The sequence below is a fragment of the Podarcis filfolensis genome, assembly GCF_964270895.1.
Source record: "Podarcis filfolensis genome assembly, chromosome: 2".
NCBI lineage: Eukaryota > Metazoa > Chordata > Lepidosauria > Squamata > Lacertidae > Podarcis > Podarcis filfolensis.
The window spans coordinates 88,409,257-88,430,608 of NC_139605.1; the positions used below are offsets into that span (position 1 = coordinate 88,409,257).

The window sequence follows — 21,352 nt, forward strand, 5'->3', positions numbered from 1 at the left end:
TGTAATAAACAGAATCTTAAAGAACATGTTTTCATATTTGATTCATCAAATTTAAAAACATTGCATAGTCCTCAGGAACAGACATTTATGTATAATACGTGTGTGTGTAATCTCTTCCGGGGTTTCAAACCTAACGGCGCCTGAGCGTCCAAAACAATGTAATTAAGTTTACAGTATCTCCCTTGACGGCCCAGTTGCGCCGCCAGCGCGTTTCCATGACTTTTTCGGTTGGGAAAACGAAAACGGATTTTTAATTTGAATCGGCCCAGCTCTGGGAGTAGGAGGGGGGAGGGTGGTCTCGCGGTTTGCTTCCGGGTCACAGGCGGCCATTTTGTGGCGCTTAAGTGCTCGGGGAAGGGCGGCACCTCGCTCATTTGCTCGTGGCTGCGCGGAGATGGTGGTGAGCGAATGAGGCCCTGTCCGCGCGCTTGAGACCCGACCGCAGGTCCCGACACCTGCAGCCCCAACGGAAGAGGCCTTCGGCCGCTACTCCTCACTCCCAGCCCTCTCGTCACGCGCCTTCTCCCCCCCCACCCCCGTCACCGCTCCGCTTCTCCGGCGTCACCCCCTCCTCCCTTCCCTTTCCCCCCTTTCCCCTCCCGCTGCTATGAGTTACGGGCGGCCGCCGCCGGACGTGGAAGGCATGACCTCGCTGAAGGTAGACAACCTGACTTACCGCACCTCCCCGGACACGCTGCGGCGCGTCTTCGAGAAGTACGGCCGCGTCGGGGACGTCTACATCCCCCGCGACCGCTACACCAAAGAGAGCCGCGGCTTCGCCTTCGTGCGCTTCCACGACAAGCGCGACGCGGAGGACGCCATGGACGCTATGGATGGGGCCGTGCTCGACGGGCGAGAACTGCGCGTCCAGATGGCCCGCTACGGGCGGCCGCCCGATTCCCACCACAGCCGCCGGGGGCCCCCTCCGCGCCGGTACGGCAGCGGAGGCTACGGACGTCGGAGCAGGAGGTGAGTGGGGGGGAGAGAAGGCCCCGCGGCTGCTCCGGAGGCCAAGGCTGGGCGGGTGGAGGGGTGTATGGAAAGTGGGATCTTTGGCGTGTGAAGGTAAAGGGAGTGATTGTTGCGAGTAACTTGAGGTGGCAAACGAAAGGCCTGTGTTCTTTGCGGATCGCTTTGGCTCAGATCGGCGGGAAAATAGCTGGGCCACGTGATCCCCGAGGGCGAGGGATCGAATGGGCGGCGCGGAGTTTTCCCCTTTAGGCGTCATAAACGAGATCTGGCCGGGAAATAGCATTGTGAGTTTCTAGCCGTTATTCAATCCGCCCTTTTTCTCCCTTCTCAATCCTTCCTCTAACCCGCTCGCTCTCCGCAGTCCTAGAAGACGACGTCGCAGCCGGTCCCGAAGCAGGAGCCGCTCCAGGTCCCGAAGCAGATCGCGGTACAGCCGCTCCAAGTCCAGATCCCGCACACGATCCCGGTCTCGTTCCACTTCCAAGTCCAGGTCTGCCAGAAGGTCGAAGTCCAAGTCCTCTTCTGCCTCCAGATCTCGCTCCCGATCGAGGTCCAGGTCCAGATCAAGAAGCCCCCCGCCTGTTTCAAAGAGGGAATCGAAGTCGAGGTCCCGTTCTAAGAGCCCTCCTAAGTCTCCCGAAGAAGAAGGAGCTGTGTCATCTTAAGAATATGGTAACGTGTCTGGCGGCCTACTGTATTTGCATGCTGTAATGTAGCACTCTAGTGGGCATTGGGTTCTTGAGACAGGATTCTAGCGTAAGTAAATCCTAATGGGGCATGTTCGTTTCTGAGGAGGGCATTTTAGCTTATGGCTAATAAAATAAAATGCAATTTTTTACAGAGACTATATGTGTTTTGTTGCAATTAATAGCTTGCTTTTTAATATCTATTGTTTGAGACGCAACCTATTTCTGAAATGACTATTTCTTACTGTTCTTACCCAACATCTGCATTTTCCCCTTTAAAGCTGCGGTCTCCTGTTTGCTTAAAGAATATTGGCCAGTATTGCAGATTTTAACTGATTTGGCTGATCCTCCAGGGACCAGTTTCTGTGGGCGTGTATTGGAGCAGGTTTGTCTTTAAATGTTAAAGATACACTATCCTGTTAATGACCAATCAGTCCTGTGTTTACAATGCTGAACGGCATCCAATATTTTTAAAAGTGGAAGGTGAATTGCAAGAGCTAATGGAAATCAGTTTTATCTAAAGTACGATTGTGGGCTTCTAAGGATATGTAGGGTGGGGAAAATGGATAGTGTGTCTTTAACCTCCCTCAAATTGTTTGGTCCTGTTTTTTCAACGGAAGTGGGCCTAGAATTGTTAAGTTACACAACTATTTAATGATTCTTCAAGGTTTTGAATAAGAACTAATGCCTAATGTGAATTGGGCTGGATTCAGGTTAAGGGTAGTTCAATCTTAGCCCGACACTATGTAACATCAATAATGGAGATTCAACAGTATCAAAAAATTCTCATGCTGTCTACATTAGTATCCAGTATCATGGTGGGAGGTGGGCATTTCACATTTCTAAAACAGTGAGACAAGGCCAGTATTACTAGGAATCTGAGAGCATCCATAAAATATGGAGGACATACAAAGGGGTACCTTGCTGAACTATACCTTTTTCAAACCTAGATAACGTCAAAAACATGAGAAACCTACATAAAGGAAGCCTTGGAGGAAGTACGATCGTTAGAATCGCCAGTCCAATGGAGAGATCCCGGCACAACCAACCAGCTGTTGAAAAGGTTATTTTGTAACACTTTGTCTAACTTTTACTTTACTTTTGAGCCTCAAATGGCAGACTTTTACATTTATGTGCCATTTTGTTGCTATTATTCAAATTTCTTGTAATTTAGTGAAGTGAACGACTACAGATTTCATTATTGGCTTGGATATGTGAGGTAAAATTTTCATTTTTGTTCATGTAGTGCTGATTTTGCAAATAAAAGTGATAACTAACTTGCTTCCTCAAGTTTATTAAAGATCTATGCAGCTGTGATATGCTGAATAGCTTAATGCTGTCCACATGCTCAATTTTTGCCTTTAGTATCAAATTCTGAAATTTTTAATTCAAATGCATTTGCAAATACTTCGTTGAAATAGTATCTACAAGTCAAACGTTAAACTTTACAGCTGACAATTATTTTGAACAATTTGTTTTTATCAGACAAAATTCTAATCTCTTCTCTTATGTATTTTTGTGCACTAGGCGCAGTTGTGTAGCAGTTGAGTAATGCTGGTTAGCTGTTAAGGTGGCGTGTTGCAGTGCAGAGTGCTTGGCTGTTTCCTGTTTTCTCCTGATTGCTCCTGTAACGATGCCTTGTCGTGCAGAAACAAATGGCTGTCCAGTTAATTATAATTGCCTGACAACTGCACTTCCAGTCACCCGGGCCTTGCATAAAAATAACGGAGCATACAGTGAGCACATCTAGCTGGTGGTAAACACACCTTATTTTTTTCCAGAATGGTAAATTAGACCATCTACATATGTGAACTTGGATATAAACAAATGTAATGTTAAAAGCATTTGATTCATTCCTCTGTAAGTACTGATTTGGAGTATCTCTTACAACATTCTATACTATAACCACTGTGTCTGTAGTTTAATAAAACACTTACTTGGTGTTCAGTTTTTTGAACTCTCATATCCTGACTCTGCTTTGTATGTTAGAAGCGAACAAAATCTGTCGTCCTATTTCAGAACAGTAGCTAATGTGTATTAACCTTCATTTATATATAACAAATCACATTTGGAGTACTTTTCCTTTGAAATTTGTATGAATTGTTCCAGATTTGCAGGATAGGAGTCAATAAAATACCTCTACAGTACACACTATATAGTAGAGCACACAGATGGGAATATTGCACAAAAGTCATTGGAGGTGTTTTCTGGGTAGTGGATACATGAAGTAGGAAACTAAACTGACTAAGCAGAATATGCTATCTTAATGTCAGAATGGCTGCTCTAAAACTTTTAATAAACACGCTGTGTACATTGACAGCTATGTTGGGGGCAACTGCTACTTCACTGCTGAATGTCGGGAGAAGACGACTAGGGGGAACCCTTGAAATGCAAGGAAAAGCACCACCTCATAGTGCCACATAACTCCATTTACTTAATACCAGGCATGGCCAAACTTGGCCCTCCAGATGTTTTGGGACTACAACTCCCATCACCCCTAGCTAACAGGACCAGTGGTCAGGGATGATGGGAATTGTAGTCCCAAAACATCTGGAGGGCCAAGTTTGGCCATGCCTGTTTAAACAGCATCTATTGTAGACTGGCTGAATGTACAGCTTGCTAGTATATCCAACCCAAATGTGCTAGAGGTAAATAACTTTTATTTTAAAACACATCAAAGCAAACCTCTCTTTTAAACAGTAACAGGATCCGACTTGGTTGCTTTATTTGTTGTGAGGATCAGCATTTCAATAGTATGTCTCCCCGGAAGAGTAGAGCCTGCCAGTTGTTCCTTGTTGGCCTCAAAGGATTGCAAGGGCACACAGATGCTTTCCATTTCCCATTTGTGAAGCAGTCCTTCAATAGTCCAGTCAGCACTGAAAGAAACACCAGTCAGCACTTGAATCTTTCTCATTCAATACCTAGGCTTGTGTAATCGCCAACGTATATTAAAACTGGCTCCTCAGTAACACTTCAAGGTTACAAGTCACAGAACACCTTGTAAAAATACAAAAATGGTAATAAACTAATAGTGTGCACATTTTAGACCAAGGTCCATCAGTATGCCCTGTGAAAATGCTTGAAACAAAACACCAAAATTGGAAATTCACAAGCATACCTTCTGATTTGATGTGTAGTCCAGAACTGAGCATGTGGATTCTTTTCCATTAGGTAGTGCACTGTACTTATAACATCTTCAAAGTCTATGAAATAACAGAAGTATTTAATGCAACAATACTCTAAAGTGGTGGCATTTTACTTTTGTGCCTTTTTTACTTTGGTCTTTAAAAACCTAAGCTGCCATTTATTCCATATTGGAGAAGGGATATAAATTTGTAGAAGTTTGTAAATTATGTGCACTATATTTTGCTGTACAATGGCATAAACACTGTTATCAGAAGTATAAGTTGTAGTAACATCTATTCTAAAAAGCCTCTTCATATAGGCTTTGTTATTTAGAGTGTCTGGGGCTTTCATCCAGTTTTGCACATAAGTTCTGTCTGTTTTTCAGATCTTGACCAAGTTTCTACAGAATGGGTAGTGAATGGGACTGCCAACCGCATCCTTGGCCCATGGCTACACTGGCTTAGGCTAATGGGAGTTGGGGAACCAAAGGTTCCCCACTCTTGCAACTATATTATTTATCCAGCTGAATAAAAGTACAACCATTGTATCTGATTCCCATTTCAAAATAAACTCTTCCCATGTGACAAGTGCGGAAGAATATTACACTGTACACACGCACACGTGTGTATCGGGTAGCTTTACATAGCCTTTACTGGTCTGGACTAATTTTTTGAAGAAAGTGCAGGTGGAATAGTCTGCCTCTACCACATGTCAATAAAAGGCCACAGTGTACGTTCCCGTACTGCCATGATAATGGTTATTTGCAGCTCCTAAGATTGTAACAATTAAAATGATTACAAGCACACAAAAGAGTGAGGAAGGTGTGTTGCTGTCCTATTTATGTCAGGTGCCATCTAGTATGCAGAATTTTGCAACCTTAAGACTGGCAGGTGCCCAATTCATTGTGCTATCACTTGAACAACAATTGAATCAACAGTATTATAGTTCATAGGGGACTGGGCCATGGCTTGATGGTGGAATAGACACTTCGCAGACAGAGGTGTTGGGATTTGGCTTCATTAAAATACCTTGGGTAATGAGGAGAGTTTGAAAACTTCATTACATGATTTCCACAGCAAGTCAGGATAGATTACAAATCCTCACAGCCAAGCTAATGAGACTTAAAAGTCCAGCAACATCTGGAGGACCACAGGTTCTCCAGCCCTATAGACTAGTGGTTCTCAAACTTTATTTTTACTACTTTGCTAACAGTCTTGATGGACTTTTCTACAAATTAAAACACACAAAATACTTTTGTAACTACAGTTTTCATTTCTGATGTGCTTGAAGGGATTTTTGTTGCTGTTCCAATACCTGTATTTTTAAAACCACCACAGCATTATGAAAATAGTGGCCCCCCGGTCATTGCATTCTTAGCCTGCTTAAGAATCTGGCCCTGATCAAAACTATATCCAAAAAAAAAGTGTAGGACCAAGTTGCTTTTTTCACATAGACCTTTAGCAATAGAAAATGCTGACCAAGATGAGTAATTGTCCAGAACAGCTTCATATGTTTTTTTTATTGTGGACATGTTGGGCATTCTGCTCTTGTTGGAAGGAAGACTGGAATATAAGAAAATGAATTCATTTTCATATAATTGACCAATGATGTTTAGTCTGATATAAATGAAAAGCAAATATTCGCTAGATATAAATACTTCGCTAGGTTTCCATGAGTCAGTAATTAAGTAATTTAAGAAAAACTCCCATTTACTTTCTAAGTTGCTCTATCCTAGTATACTCTTGCAGTGCCTAAATCAACAGTTTACCATTTCTGTCATTGCAGAGCTCCCACACTTTGTGTTTTGATGATAGTCTAAGTGCTCTAAGAATAGTCTAAGGAAGGAATATCCTTTTTTATTCCTTTTAACTTCCTTTGCTAGTTTCCACATCACTAGTATTTTACTGCATGTCCATTATTATGGACATGCAGTGCACAGAATTTGCATGTGGAACCAGTTTTTCAACATTTGCGCTGTTAACCACAGCCTCTGTGTAAAAGAAAAAAATATAAATCAAGGGGAAGAATATTTTCTTCAGCAATTTGGATAACACACATGGCAGACAGGAGTGGCCTGGAGAGCTGAGGAACTACTCAGGTTTTTGTAGCCACCATTCACACCAATTTAATTTGGTGTCAAATTCTATGCTGTAGATGCTCAGAACATGCACAGCAGTAGATAAAACTTTAGAATTACCTTCTGGTTCGAAAAAAACGTCAGATGCCAAAATAATGTCCACTGGAGGTAAGGCCAATAGACTGGGTGATACATGACCCCAGGTGAGTCCTATGACATGTACTCCTGAGAGGTTATTCATCTGGCAGCTTCTTCGACAGTTGTCCAAACACTGAGGGGATTCTGCGTTATCTGACAATATAATTTCTGCTCCACATTTTGCTGCCACTATCCCAGGAAGACTCACACCTGCTCCAATCTAAACAGAGTAAAAACTGATTTTTAACACCAAATACACGTATAACGAGTTCAGAACTTTACTACAGCTTGGGTGTGTTTCTTCCTCATGATCATCGATAACTGCTAAATGACACAAACGAAAACATACCAGCAGTTTACTCACTAGAAGCCTCATTGCACAATCCGATTTCTAAGGTCTTATTTAATCTTTGATTAAGCGTTGCCTTCAGAAATAAACTGTGTGAACAGTTGTGGTCTGGTCTACATTTGTTTGTTGCAGTTTTTTAGCAGGAAAGCTTGAATGGGGAAGCAGATATAGTTGCAAGGTCTGCTACCCTATTGATATGGTCCATGTCCCAGAGATTTATGGAACTAAGAATTCCTGAATACTATAGAGGATTTTCCAGTGGACAGAGTTGATCCTGTCAAAGCCCTCTGTGTTGCAGAGAGCTTGATAGCATCTGAAGGGTCACACCCATGTTTTAAAAACATAGTTTACTTTATTTTAATATTATAATTTCATACTATAAACCTATATTTCCATGTGTGTTTTCAGGGCCTACCCTATTCCTGTGACTAATCTATTTTCACTTTTTAATTGTAACCTGCACTGGGACCTGCTGGCAAAGGGCGGGTAAATTTTATAATGATGAAGATGATAATAAAATGATTACGATGATTCACCTCCAAAATTCTCTTGCCGCAGACTAGTCTTCTATGAAACCACACATATTGGGCCAGAACCACTGCACAGGGCCAAACGTACATGCCATATTGGGGATCAAGGACCTGAAAAAAGGACATCTTGCTGTAAAACATGGTTGCTTCAGAAACATCTTTTAAAGAAACATGATACAAGTGCATTTTAAGTTTTCATCAGTTTCCCTTTTTGTAATGGAATTTTTCATTAGAAACCACATACTGAGAAAGAGCTGCAATTGCCATTGTGTAATAGGTCAAGGGGGAATCATGTTTGTTTTGCAGAATACAATTGTTTTTTTTCTGCTGGGTGTCCATAAAAGGAGTTGCTGTCATTGATCAGTTATACAGTGCCAGTGAAATTCAGTGAAGCAAAATGATGGTTGCTGGTTGCCAGGATAGGGACCCGACACATAACCAATTTAAAAAGTGATGTAACACAACAACTGAGATTGTTAACTCTTGTTTAGATGGCCAAGCAATACTACCATGCTACCATGTGTAATGACTCCAGGATTCATTAGAGTCTATGTAATCTAAAGTGCTGTTACAATCTCAAACAAAAGAGGCTAGCAGCAGCATTGAACATCTGCACATTTTAAAGAATGTCAGCATTGCCACTATTATTCCACCAGTAACGTTAACTCTTGTAACTTTATCATAGTTATAGTCAGTGCTTTTTTTCTAAAAAAATGTTTAGGGGTACTCTCATTTTGACTCAAGAAAATCACCATTTTATAGTTTAAATCAGAGGAAATAAATACAGTACAGTAAATAGACAAAAACACAAAGATTCACAAAATGTTTAGGGGTATGCGTCCCCCCAGAAAGAAAGCACTGGTTATAGCCAACATCAAAAAAAGAAAAGATATGTTATGGAAGCATTTGTCAACCATACGCTGTATTTGCTAAATTAACACATATAGATAAGAAGTCAAATTACCTATAAAGCACTTGTGCATAAAGGACAAATACACAGGCAAACACACATACTCTTCCTGTTATTTTTAAAAATATAAATGCAAACTGTGCTGAAGTTTCAACCCAGTCTGGCACATCACTGAGGCATGAACCATACATAAACATGTGCAAATGGTCGAGACAGTGCATATATGCTGTGATTTGTTTAGTTGTGAGAGAGTAGAAGTGGCAAAGATCTGCAGAGCAAATAGAAGCTTGAGATACAAAAGAGACGGGGAAAAAATTCCTGAATTCATTGATTTGTCCTACAAAATGATCACCTGTACCTTACTTAAGTGATTCACAAATAATGGAACAAATTGTGCCAATGGATCACAGGAACATTATGGAAGAGCCATCAGATTTCCAGCTGCTGGTGAACGCTAAGGGAAAAAATCAGCATAATGTACTAACAGTGCAGTCTTGTACATCTCTACTCAGAAGAATGCTCCATTTAGTTCAATGGGATTTATGCCCATGTAAGTGGGCACAAGATTGCAACCTAAGTGGTTTCCACTTTCAGATCAATACTTGAAATTTAAATAGTCCTGAACTAAGATGAAATGTCGTCATTGTTACCTCCTTGTCAACAGATTTGAAAAAAAAGCATTACTTTTCTTTTGCAACAGAATGTCCTGCCAAACCTTTGCAGGGTGGGACTAAAATAACACGGCTACCTTTTCATCTTCACAATTCGTTTTATTTTAAAACGAAGCTTATCACAAAAAAATAACATTTTAAAAATCCTATACAATTGCCCTTAGTTTTCTCCTAGGAGTTAACATGAAAACAACTTAGGTGATTTTGCCTATCAAAATAAATTAAGCGGCTTTCATTAAAATGTCTCTAAGTGGCAAGCAACACCAAATGATTCGTGTGCAATTTACTAGTAAATGCAGACCCATTTGATACATATATTTCTGTATATGTATCTCCTGCCCCATATTTCTTCAGCTTTAAATTGCATAGTTCCAAATTCTGCTTCCTGCAAATACGCATTTAAAAAATGATAATGGATCAGCACCTCAGGAATAAGCACCACTAGCTGATCTCTTTCTTCTTCCTCCTCCTCCTGATGCTCTCCTGCAAACCTGTACTCCCTCACACTGAATTTGCATTCCGGCTCGCACATGGGAACCCTTTTCCCCGCAAGAAGGAAAGCTCCCGGCACATAGACAGACAACCATGAGGTGCTTCCTGAGCATTGGCTGTATCTTACTCGCTATGGACTGATGTGTAAGTGGACCATTCGCAGTCAAGAACGTTAAAGGCGTCTTCCGGCCAAGCACCCTATCGCAGCCAGTTAGGAGCAGGGTGGGATTAGGGAAAAGCAGCAGACGGGACGATGGAGTTTGTGCTGCAGCAGAGGTCCCTCGCCTTTTGATTTTTGTTTTACTCAGTCTTCATGGTTCTCAGGCGTTCCCCTGGAGTACCCCGTTGGTTCAATTAATGCATTACTACTCCGGAATTAAAATGAAAATAAGATGAGGGAAGAAAGAACACCTGAACCAACACACAGCGAAGAGCAGCTGACACTGATAATGGCCAGGAGCTTTCGTGGATCAGAGCCCACTTCGATGCATGGAAGTTTTTAGTTCTTGGTTCTTTTTAAAGAACTTCTGTGGGACCTACTTCCATCCGGTGCACGATATCGGGCACCTGTGATCAGACCCACGTTGCGACATTCTCCTCATCCCTGCGCAGAGTCCGGCAATGCCTATGGGTTGGAAGCAACTAAAGAATGCCACATGTTGTTTCCAAGAAATATAAAGCACCTCCCACTGATTGAGCATATCCAGCACACTTTGTCCATAATGCTGCAATCGTTTGCACACTTGCTTGGGGCTGAGCCACTAACTTGAAGTATGATTCAACATGCATGGTTTAACCATCTCCTCGAGCGATGGTTGCAGCTCGTTCTACTCAGAGTACACCTATTGAAATTAAATTGTTCTTGCATTTCAGTGGGTCTACCCTGAGTTGAATACCACCCAAAGAGTTGTGTGTGTCGCCTTATAAACACATGCATTGGGGCAAAAGCTTTCGTGACCTCAATGCCGCTTCACGGTGCATCTGAGGAATCTCAAGCCCACGAAACCTTATGCGTTAGGATTAAGTCTTCACGGTGCCACATGGCTGTGTGATTGTTTCTCTTTTTTTCAGCCTCTCCTCTCTTACAATCCAGACTGACATTGGGAATGGGCTTTCTGACCCACGCCAGCCAGCCAGCTCTTATGCACCATTCCTCCCTAAACGGCAGTGCAGTTCCCGTTGTTGTTGTTTTTAATAATAAAAACAACAACGGCAAGAACCTGCCACAACTTTTGCCCATTTCAATGCGGCGACGCATCCCCTTGAAGGTGGGCGACTGCCTTCTCAAGATGGCGGCGGAGGCGGCGGCGCTTCCTCCGCTTCCTCCAATCCATCCCTCTCGGCGCCCTCTTTCCGCTGCCAGAGTCATCCAATCGGCGCTGCCTGCGCGAGGGAGGGCCGAGAAGCGCCGGCCAATGGGAAGGAGCGATGTCTGGAGCGAGGCTGAGGAGGCAGCGGCGTTTGCCGGCGGAGCGAGGAGGCGCGGGCGTGAGGTTTCTGGAAGCTGCGGGGCGCTGCTCCTTCGGGCGGGGTGTCTCCGCGGCGGATCCGTAGCCTGAAGAGACGGCGGACGAAGGAGGAGGAGGAGACGGCGGCGAAGGCGCCGGCAGCGGGAGCATGAACCACAAGAGCAAGAAGCGCATCCGCGAGGCGAAGCGGAGCGCCCGGCCGGAGCTCAAGGACTCCCTCGACTGGACCCGGCACAACTACTGCGAGAGCTTCCCGCTTAGCCCCGCAGCCTGCAAGGTGAAGCGGGCGCGGGGAGGTGAAAAGGGGCAGGAAAATGGCGGGGCGGGGCGGGGGAGAAGGGCTGTGGGGCGCAGGGAGTCGGGGGGAGGCTCAAGGCCGGATCCTGCGTGAAACCGGGCAAGGTTAGGCAGGTGCCAGTCCTCCCTAGGGGCAAAGGGGCTTAACCCACAGTAGCCACCCCGTGAACGCGTGCCCGTTTTCCTTTTGATTCATCATAAAACCACATAGGGAGTGTGTGTATGTATATACTGTATATAATATGTAAACAGGTATGGGGAAAGCAGAAGTCTTGTGATCCCTTGAAGACTAAGGTGTATTGTGGTGTGAACTTTCCTGGACTGGAAGCCGCAATCACCAGAGGCTGCTTGTATGCACTTGCATGCTTCACTTAACTCTGTGGCGCAAGCTGATAGATGTCAGCTCAGAAGCAAGCTACTGTGTTGTTCAGTGGGGTCTACTGTCACGTAAATGGGGATAAGGCTTTAGTCTTGTCAGTGCAACTGTTGCTGCAGATTTGGGGTTTTCCCCCTTTGCATTTTAAAAAAAGTACTTTGCAAGAGCATAAGTAGCTGCTCTTTCCATATTTTCTTCCATTTTTGTTCTGCTTTCTCCGACCATGGAACCTAAGGTGGCATATAAGTGGTTTGCCAGGCAGTGTCAGACTGAACACCTCCATAGCTTCAGCTATGTGCCTTCAGAGCACACCCTGGGAACAGAAAGCCGTTTGGGACTGTCCTGCCATCCATGGTTCTTTATTTTATATGGTACAATGACCCAGAGAGAGAGAGAGTTTATGAGTGTATGCTGTGAAAAGTGGTAGAACACTTGTTGCTGGAGTTCTGGGAAATAAATCAGTTGTTAACTCAAGAACATCCGTATTCTCAAGAAACTGTACAAATCTTGTCTCAATAGTCTTGGAAGGGAAGCGACACAAAGTAGAACTTGTTGTATACAGCATTCTAAATTCACCAGGTGCCAAGAGCAGTTGTGACCAAGTGAAGATGCCCAGGTGCCGGGATGGCACCTGACATCTCTGCCATCTGGAGGTGCAAGCCTGGGGATCCTTGGATCTTGACTGTCTTCACACACTGGCAACACATCCAGTTGAATTCTATCCATTATATTTATCTGCACATATAGAATGAATTTTAAGAATCAAAAAGTCTTACTGAAAAATACAACTTTTGAGTTGTCTAGCACAGAAATGGCATCTAGACATTCTGTTTGGGCGACTGTAATCCTGGTTTAGGGAGTCATTTGCTGCCTAGTGTATATATCTGAGTTTCTAACACTGAATAAGGGAAACAATTTTCAAAGGCTCATGGTGACAAGTTTTCTTATGTAACATAGAATCCTGTGTCATCTTTACAGTGGGTAGTTATCAAGGAAACATGAATCTAAGGCTTCTGGTCTCGTTCTATTTTTTGTATCTGTAACTCTACTCTCGGAGTGGAAAGCAACCATTTAAAATTCAAATCATAAGCACACCAAAAATAGTCTGTTTCCAAGAATATTATGGACCATAAAATTACTCTTAATGTGCAATCCTCCGCACATTGAACTTGGTGGGGCTTCTGAGCAACTCTCCATATGATCAGGCTTCATGTGTTACAGATGTTTACAGATGACTGTTTGACATAACTTGGTTATCTTGAAACTTTGGAATCTTTATGGTGTGACATAAATGTAGGAGGGGAATCTGTTGATATGTGTTGAAATACAAAGTAATATCTTATCTTAATGCATAGCAATTTAGGCATGAAGAGGAATGGAAATTTCCATTCAAGTACTTCACTATTTGTACAGAGAACTTTTAGCTGTAGCAAGAATCTTGGGTGCCTTTGGATTAAGTTGCAATGTTTTCTCTATCCCTCTGATTTCACTCATTGCTTCATGGTGATGATTCAGGTATACTTTTGAACAATTGGGATATTGTTAGTGCTGTGCCTCATTTTAATGAGGAATAAGAACAGAATCATTTAGAACTGCATGTTTTCAGTGTAGAACAAAATTTATGTGTTTTGAAGCTTTCCTATCTAAAGGAGGATCTGTAATTGTCAGTTTTATTGCTGTATTTTAATTCCTTTGTACACTGAGGCTGCCCTCTGGTATTTGTTTATCTGAGAGTAAGTCCTGCTGAAATCAATGGGGCTTCCATTTGAATAGACATGTATATGGTTGCACTGTTAAAGTGTTGTAGAAATTATATTAAAATAATTATTACCATACAAAATGTTTTTCCTTGAGGGTGCCAGTTAAGGACTAGAATCTCTTGTATTTCATTAAGCATATCAGATTATCTGGCCATTTAAAAACATATTTTTAAAAGTGTGGATCACATAGTGCTATTATTCAGATGCATTCAGAATAAAATCCACTGCCTATTGGTTGCCTGGATGAGTCTATGTGCTTGTAGAACTAAGGAATATTTTTTTGGGTGGCGGGATTTTAAAGACTGCTTAATGTATATTTCTTATTGACTGGTTGATTCAGTATAAGGCTTGCTCTGCACTTGTTCTGTGGAACTTAACATGGTCACTATTATTCTGCAGTATTAAATGTGCATTATCCTGCATTGAGAACACTTTATCCATCTTTCAGGACAATGTGGAAAGGGCAGACGCACTCCATTTGTCAGTAGAAGAATTTATTGAACGTTTTGAGAAGCCTTACAAGCCGGTTGTCCTCTTAAATGCTCAGGCAGGATGGCCAGCTCAAGAGAAATGGACCCTGGAGCGTTTGAAACGCAAATACAGGAACCAGAAATTCAAGTGTGGAGAGGACAATGATGGGTACTCTGTCAAGATGAAAATGAAATATTACATTGAATACATGGAGACCACGCGAGATGACAGTCCCCTCTATATATTCGACAGCAGCTATGGAGAGCACCCGAAGCGTAGAAAACTCTTGGAGGATTACAGGGTGCCTAAGTTTTTCACAGATGACCTGTTCAAGTATGCAGGCGAGAAGAGAAGGCCACCTTACAGGTATAAACTGGTTATATGATTCCTCGGGATAGAAACAGCAAAGGGCAGTGATTTTTAAACAGATGCACAGTCCATCAGGCGTCCAACATTTTCCATTTTCCCTGCATATACAGCATAGGTGCGCCAGAGTTGTTTTTATTTCAGAACTTTCACTAAAAGTTAACAAAAAACGTAATAGGGAAGAGCTAATGAGAAATGGAGAGACATAAAAGACCCATATTTTACGGAAATGATCTTGTACTTCCTATGGTAATGCCAGATGTTCCTCCTCCTACTGTCACCCTTTAGGTGTATCATTTATGCAGTTTTGGCTTACATTCTTTGCAGTGCATTTTCCTATGCTTATATATACTTTTCATAGCTACATCTCAGGGTAATCAGGTTCCTTACTTTTTTCAGGGTGGGGTTTCCACAGTTTCACACTCTTACCATGTTAACATATTTCAGTAACAAAATTCCCAAACATGCCCCCCACAGAACTGTGCTAGGGGCTACATGATTTCCAATTGATTTTTTTGTTGCTTCTTTAATTTCTTTTACTGTATTTTGCTATATTACAATTTGCATTACATAGAATTTCAAATTTCAATACAGTAGAAGAAATAAAATTAAAATGCCCCAGGCTCAAACACCTTCCTTTTTCTGTTCTTCATTTGGGTAAAATTGCCTTCTGTCTTGCCTTCTGTAGGCTTTTTTGACTATTTACTATTATTATTTATTAGATTTGTACACTGCCCTTTATCCATAGATCTCGAGCAGTTCACATTATGCTGGCATAATCATAGATTTTAATTTATTTTTTATATGCCATCAACCTTTTAATTGCCTTTGTAACATTTCTATGGAGACATCTCCCCGGGTTCTGGGATAACTCAGCCAGCTGGGTTGAAGAAGGGTTCGTCTTGGATGGGAGGCGGAATAATGCAATTTCTAGTTAAATGAATAGCAGGCTGGGAAAGGCCTCTGGAGAGCTTGGAGAAAGCTGCTGGTTAACCCAGGCAATACTGAACTAATGGTCTGACTTGTATAGAGCAGCGTAATATTTATTGTTCTTTCATCTCTTTGCTTTCATCTCTCCTCAAATACAAACAAAAGATAAAGCAAACTTATCTCAGACTGCTTTGGAAATGGAAAGAAAACACTTGCTTTTGAGAAACACGTTAAGGAAAATAGCGGAGTTGTTTGTAACCCTGCTGGGTTTTTCCCTCTGTGCAGATGGTTTGTGATGGGTCCACCTCGATCAGGTACAGGCATCCACATTGACCCTTTGGGAACCAGTGCCTGGAATTCCTTAGTCCAAGGATACAAACGCTGGTGCCTCTTCCCTACCAGCACTCCCAGAGAGTTGATCAAAGTGACTCGTGAGGAAGGAGGGAACCAACAAGATGAAGCCATCACTTGGTTCAGAGTAATATATCCAAGGACTCAGCTTCCCACTTGGCCTTCTGAGTTCAAACCCTTGGAAATTGTGCAAAAACCAGGAGAGACTGTCTTTGTACCAGGTAAGGGCTTTTATTAAGTTTTGTGCTGAAGTGAAGTTATAGAAGATACACTTCTGGTGCAGTATCCAAGCCTGGACAGATGCGAAACAAAGTGTCGTAAGAGTTCTTCATAGATTCTGTTATGTTAGGCTGTGTGTGTTGAACAAGAAGGATGCATAGCAAATGTGATGGGAGGTAATCCTGAAATAATGTATACTTTAGCAAGGCAACCGAGATGGAGATGTGCTAAAGCTTTGAAGATTAGGAAGTGGGAGGAAGCCCCTTGAATAATGTCCTTTCAGTTCCAAGCAGATTAACTGGCACAATAGGCGAGATAATTTGTCAGCTTTGAGACTTCCACGGTGAAATGGAAGCAGAAAACGAAAGTGGACTCCACTTGATCTTGCTTCTTAAAATTACTTTTGCGCTGCGTCTCTTGTCACATCTGTACAAACCTGCATCTCTCCAGAAAAGGTATATGAAGCAGGGAAGTAAACACTTGGACCCTCATTTCAATTTTTTCCTTAGGGAAATAATCTCTCTCCTCCTGTCTCCAACTTTTAATTTCAGAAACTGAAGTACATGGGTATTATGGTCTCTGGCAGGTTGGGGCTGACCCAGTAGCAAATACTGGTTCTGTGATCTGTGGACCAGATCAGGTTTTTGGCTTTTAAATGCACACTTCTAGGACGTGAGCCAGATGTCACATAATAACCAGACTGGAGTAGGCCTCTGTCTCTTGTGTTTGGAGGGTTTTTGGTCAGTTGACAATTGTCTTTGTAGAACTGTTGATTCTGTATCAGAAATATATCACAGTCTTCAGTTAACATGAGTTGCCTTGTCAGTTTCCTTTATAAACTGTTTTTGTCTTAGGTGCTTATAACTTTCATAAGAAATGTGTAAATGTAATCAATTGATCATGTCTTTAATTGTAGCTTCATATGTGAGGGAAATTAATATTCTCATCATAAAAAGTCAGCTTAAAAATAGATCTCTGGTATTTGATACAGAGTTTCTGTGCAACATAGATTACATATTAAGTATGCCACTAACAGTGGAGGAAACAGAATTCCATTCTTCTGTGACTCCTTTGTTCTTTTAAAACCATACTGAAGCAAAACAAAACAGTTTTGTTTAAATACAATAGTTTTATTTAGTTGAAACAATAAGATCCCAAATAAAAACCAAGCTATTGTGCTTCCATTTCATTTATCATTTAAAGTTCATTGCGTCTTCTGTCTAACTTGATATATTGATTGGATGCTGTGGCTAACAGCCCAGCCTTCCACAGATTTATTTGGAAGCAAGTCTCACCATGTTTGGTAGGACATCCAAGTAAGTGAACACTCTAAATCCTATTGAACCCAGTGAGGCGTACTTCCAGGTAAATCTGCAAGGGACTGCATGTTCTTTCTGTGGAGAATGTATAGAGTAGGTCCAGATCAGCCCTGACCATCAGCCATGCTGGCAGGGGCTGATGAGATTTGTAGTGTAATAAATTTGGAGGACACCAAGTTGGGGAAGGCTGTCCTAGGTGAACAGTCCCAGAGTATAAGGAAACCCTTTTATTTATCCACTGTTTGCTAAGCAGTCCCTTTTCCTCCTCTTATGTAGTGTCATGCTCTGCCGCTCTGAATTTTCTTCATCGATGTCAGTCAGGGGTTGATTTGGGGACAAAAATACTCATTTTCATTCCCATATATGGGTTTGCTTTATTTATAAATTTATACCCTGCCTTTCCTCCCAAAGTAGGTTGTTTTTTCCTTTTTCAGATTGTTTATAAGGCAGTAGGATACTGTTCTTCATTATTGTTTTTATGGTTGTACGCCTTTGGTCTACATACTACTCTGCCCTCCATGTCAGGAAGGAAGATTTTGACATTGTTCTGTTTCACTTATCTCAGCTTGTCCTGTTGTAAAGACCAGGGATTGTAGCTTGTAACAAAGTTGGTTGTCGGTTTCAAAACAAGCCAGCTTCAAACCCTGGTTTCTGAAACTCTCTTTTTAAGCTAGTCAGGGTTTTAAGAACATTTTCCTGTTCCAGTGAAAGTAAAATGAAATGAAAGTAAAATGAAAGTCGCCCTCTTGACTGTGGGGACGATGGGTTACGTTAGTCTGAGCCACACAACTCATGCACATCATGCTGAACACTGCATGGTTTATCACAATGTGTGAAGATGACCACTGTCTAGGAACTGGGGTTCTCTATAAAAGCAGGAAAAGTCTCAACTTGTTTTTGTTGTCTGCTAAAGCCTGGCCTGAAGTGATTTAGAAAAGACCCCATCCTTGAGTTTCTTGCACATTACAGAGTACTTGGGGAGTAGCTTTTGCAGAGGGCCTTGCCGACCTCTCACTGCTTTTTAGAAAGGTGAAAAATTTCTCCCCTTTCCTCACACTTTTAAGGCAGAGGTGACTGCCACTTTTGACCAAATTTGTAAACCTTTGTGTTTATCCCAAGACATTATTGGAATGAGTATTGTACGGGAGACATGGGTTTCAAAGATGCTTCTTATACACCTCTGTTTCCAAACATGCTTTTCCCTATTTTCAAGCCTACATTTAAAAATAGCTTCCTTCAGTTGGTTGTTTATAACCTTATGTGGTGTTGCATTTGTAGGTGGCTGGTGGCATGTAGTTCTCAATCTTGACACAACTATTGCTGTCACTCAGAACTTTGCCAGCTGTACAAATTTCCCTGTGGTGTGGCACAAGACAGTAAGGGGAAGACCAAAATTATCAAGAAAATGGTACAGGTGAGAGATGTGATCATTACTTCTGTGGTTTCCCAGATGCTGGCAGTACAAGCTAAATGTTGCTTCCTGCGTACGCCTGGAATGATGCTTGACAGAATATCTGAAAGACAGAAGTGATGAAGGTGTACTTGTTTTTGCATTTTGGAAAAAGATTGTGGCTTTCTAATAGCAACATCTTGCATGTGGTCCAGAAGGAGAATTAGGCTTCTGGATTTCAAGATTCAATAAGGTGACTCAACTGTGTTTTAAAACATATAGTTTAAGACAGGGAATGCATTTGAACACTTTGTTTAAACTTACAATTACCAGCTATCAAATAAAAATGCTATTTCAGTAGTTGAAATGTATTATCATGGTGAAAAAGGATGTTTTTGAGCATCAGTTAAAGTTATTCTAGAAACAGATGCATTCTCACTCTGCTGTGAGTACTCATTTCTCAGATTACCTATGTGAGTAGTCTGATCTGGCTTCCCATTGAACTGATCAAAAGGAAAGGCCCATCTAGCCCAACATCCTGTTTCTCATTTTCGCCTTTCAGATTCCTTTTGAGACGCTTACAAGCAGGACATATGGGCAATAGCCCTCTCCTGTTGTTTCCAGCAACTGGTATTTTTGGTGGCAAGCTCAAAGTTGCAATGGTTACATTATGGGAACAGGCCTGCTCGAACTGTTGAGTGAATTTGGATCACATTTAAGCAGCATATTGGGAATTGAGAACATCTGCATCCCATTTCTTATTTTACGTAGATACTGTACATGAGAACCCCAGTCAATATTGTTAATAAACAATAATTAAAATTGTTAATTTTAATAAACACTCCAAGTTGCATGTAACACAGACTCCAGAATTGTAGCTGATGCATTTGGCTAGTGAAATAGTCTGCTGTGTCATATGGGCCGAAGATGCAAAATGTACAATAATGTTGCCATCTGCATGTATATCCATTAGTTTGTTTGCCAACAAATATTTCTTGAAAATTTGTCTTCAAGGGTCCTAAAACAGGAACATCCTGAGCTGGCTGCACTAGCAGATTCTGTTGACTTACAGGAATCAACAGGCATTGCTTCTGATAGTTCTAGTGATTCGTCCAGCTCTTCAAGTTCCAGTTCTTCAGACTCTGATTCAGAGGTAAGTTACTACATCAGACATGCCACATGTTGTAAGTCACGGGTGGGGTTGTATAACAACAGTTCTGGAGTGGGGGATGTTGACTTTCAGGTGGTGTGCTTTAGCAAAAATGATCGCATCACTAGTTCTGGTCCCATATATAAATGGTTTCTATATTCCCCAACCACTGCAGATGATCTAAAAGGTTTTGATGGTCAGTAATATCAACAAGTGAATCTTCAGCAAAAGGTGGCAGTGTGGGATGTTCCTGTTCAGGGTCAACCATCATGTTTTTCATTTCCCCCCTCTATTCAAGCAACATTCTGTGGGGAGTGAGCACACTCGGTCACCATTGAGCTATGCTTGTTTTTTCTTCTTCTAATTCTTCTTCTTCTAATTTTGTACATGTGATATGCCACTGTAAGATCTAGGGAGCTGAAAAAGTCAGTCTCCAGGCACAGTCCACCAAGGAATACTGAAGTGGCTTAATTTCCAAATCTTGGGCCAAAGCCCAACTGATATGGGTCCACCTCCACCTTTGGCCTAGATTCTAGAAGTGTAACCATCATGTTCAAAAATGAGACTTAATTGCATTCTACCCCATCTTTGGACATCTAAATAGGAATATAACAGACTCTTAACAGCTCACATTCTAGGAGCCTCGTAATCACTTCAGATGTCACCATGAAATAATGCTGTTCCTCAGGCAATGTAGACATTATTATTGGCTAGCCGTTATTACTAATCAGTGATCAGAATTGCTGTTTTGATAGTCAGGATTTATTACTGTCATTTCTTGTTTAGTGTGATTCTAGCTCTGAGACGGAAGGAATGATGCATAGAAGGAAAAAGCGAAGGACATGCAGCATGATGGGGAATGGCGATACAAGCTCCCACGATGACTGCGTGAGCAAAGAGCGCAGCTCCTCCAGGTGACCAAACAAATTATGGAAGCTCATCAGATTTGTGGGGCTGGGCTGCTAATTGCAGACAAGGAGAGTATAAGGGAGTTGTCCATAAAGGGAGGTAGCTTCACCATGTGCTTGTAACCCACCTTACCCCACACATCTCCTTTCTCATTTCTAATGCTCTAAACTGGGACTTCTATTTATCAAAAGTGCCTAGATTTCTTCACTTTTGATTCATTTTGATTGCTTGTCCAACTCACAACTCCTTAACTTGAAAATGGTAATGTTGTTAAGGTATAAAAATTCTATTTCTAGGAAAGAGAATCAGATTCCATGCTTATAGGGGTGTTAAGTGCTAGAGCTGGCAACTGAGGAATGAGACTTGAATAGCTAATCATATCTTGGAAAATACT

The 21,352-nt window shown here is 41.9% G+C and overlaps 3 protein-coding genes across 21 annotated transcripts in view; 2 read left to right on the forward strand and 1 right to left on the reverse strand.

Moving 5' to 3' along the window:
- The first annotated feature begins 307 nt into the window (after positions 1 to 307).
- SRSF2 (serine and arginine rich splicing factor 2) lies at positions 308 to 3,619 on the forward strand. 9 transcript variants are annotated; one of them, XR_014544304.1, is made up of 5 exons: positions 334 to 969; positions 1,334 to 1,644; positions 1,940 to 2,043; positions 2,609 to 2,721; positions 3,186 to 3,619. XR_014544304.1 is itself a non-coding variant. In XM_083597966.1 (3 exons), exons 1-2 carry the CDS (start codon positions 608 to 610, stop codon positions 1,635 to 1,637), a joined length of 666 nt encoding a protein of 221 aa, XP_083454092.1. In that variant the 5' UTR covers positions 324 to 607; the 3' UTR covers positions 1,638 to 1,644; positions 2,609 to 3,619. The 9 variants fall into 9 exon arrangements, 3 of the variants coding, with proteins under 3 accessions (XP_083454091.1, XP_083454092.1, XP_083454093.1); XR_014544302.1 differs by lacking the exon at positions 1,940 to 2,043 and having other exon boundaries at positions 333 to 969; XR_014544303.1 differs by having other exon boundaries at positions 2,609 to 3,619.
- A 679-nt stretch (positions 3,620 to 4,298) lies between these two features.
- Positions 4,299 to 10,832, reverse strand: METTL23 (methyltransferase 23, arginine). 3 transcript variants are annotated; one of them, XM_083597962.1, is made up of 5 exons: positions 9,884 to 10,832; positions 7,885 to 7,989; positions 6,982 to 7,219; positions 4,777 to 4,861; positions 4,299 to 4,534 (listed from the first exon to the last, which is right to left on the reverse strand). In XM_083597962.1, the coding sequence occupies exons 1-5, from the start codon at positions 9,989 to 9,991 to the stop codon at positions 4,351 to 4,353; spliced, it is 720 nt and encodes a 239-aa protein (XP_083454088.1). In that variant the 5' UTR covers positions 9,992 to 10,832; the 3' UTR covers positions 4,299 to 4,350. The 3 variants fall into 3 exon arrangements, with proteins under 3 accessions (XP_083454088.1, XP_083454089.1, XP_083454090.1); XM_083597963.1 differs by having other exon boundaries at positions 10,492 to 10,702; XM_083597964.1 differs by having other exon boundaries at positions 10,079 to 10,328.
- A 515-nt stretch (positions 10,833 to 11,347) lies between these two features.
- The window catches only part of JMJD6 (jumonji domain containing 6, arginine demethylase and lysine hydroxylase), a 90,554-nt gene continuing 80,549 nt past the window's right edge, over positions 11,348 to 21,352 (forward strand). For 4 of the 9 annotated variants that reach the window (XR_014544294.1, XR_014544295.1, XR_014544296.1 and 1 more), the window contains exons 1-6: positions 11,372 to 11,697; positions 14,302 to 14,690; positions 15,906 to 16,192; positions 18,788 to 18,923; positions 19,914 to 20,052; positions 20,836 to 20,963. Coding sequence is in view for 5 of the 9 variants with exons in the window: in XM_083597918.1 (XP_083454044.1) it covers positions 11,569 to 11,697; positions 14,302 to 14,690; positions 15,906 to 16,192; positions 18,788 to 18,923; positions 19,914 to 20,052; positions 20,836 to 20,963 (1,208 nt within the window). In the remaining 4 variants the exon portion in view is untranslated. Of the gene's footprint in view, positions 11,698 to 14,301; positions 14,691 to 15,905; positions 16,193 to 18,787; positions 18,924 to 19,913; positions 20,053 to 20,835; positions 20,964 to 21,352 lie in introns of all 9 variants that reach the window. The other 5 variants (XR_014544293.1, XM_083597916.1, XM_083597920.1 and 2 more) reach the window with 4 other exon arrangements.

What these genes read in the sequence shown, in the direction of transcription:
- SRSF2 (XM_083597965.1), top strand. Translation starts at nt 608, where the DNA reads ATGAGTTACGGGCGGCCGCCGCCGGACGTGGAAGGCATGACCTCGCTG. An exon ending in TACGGACGTCGGAGCAGGAG is followed by an intron (nt 970 to 1,333) that starts GTGAGTGGGGGG and finishes CGCTCTCCGCAG; the next exon opens with TCCTAGAAGACGACGTCGCA.
- METTL23 (XM_083597962.1), bottom strand. Translation starts at nt 9,991, where the DNA reads ATGTGCGAGCCGGAATGCAAATTCAGTGTGAGGGAGTACAGGTTTGCA. An exon ending in TAGTGGTGCTTATTCCTGAG is followed by an intron (nt 7,990 to 9,883) that starts GTGCTGATCCAT and finishes TCCTTTTTTCAG; the next exon opens with GTCCTTGATCCCCAATATGG. An exon ending in GCGGCAAGAGAATTTTGGAG is followed by an intron (nt 7,220 to 7,884) that starts GTGAATCATCGT and finishes TACTCTGTTTAG; the next exon opens with ATTGGAGCAGGTGTGAGTCT.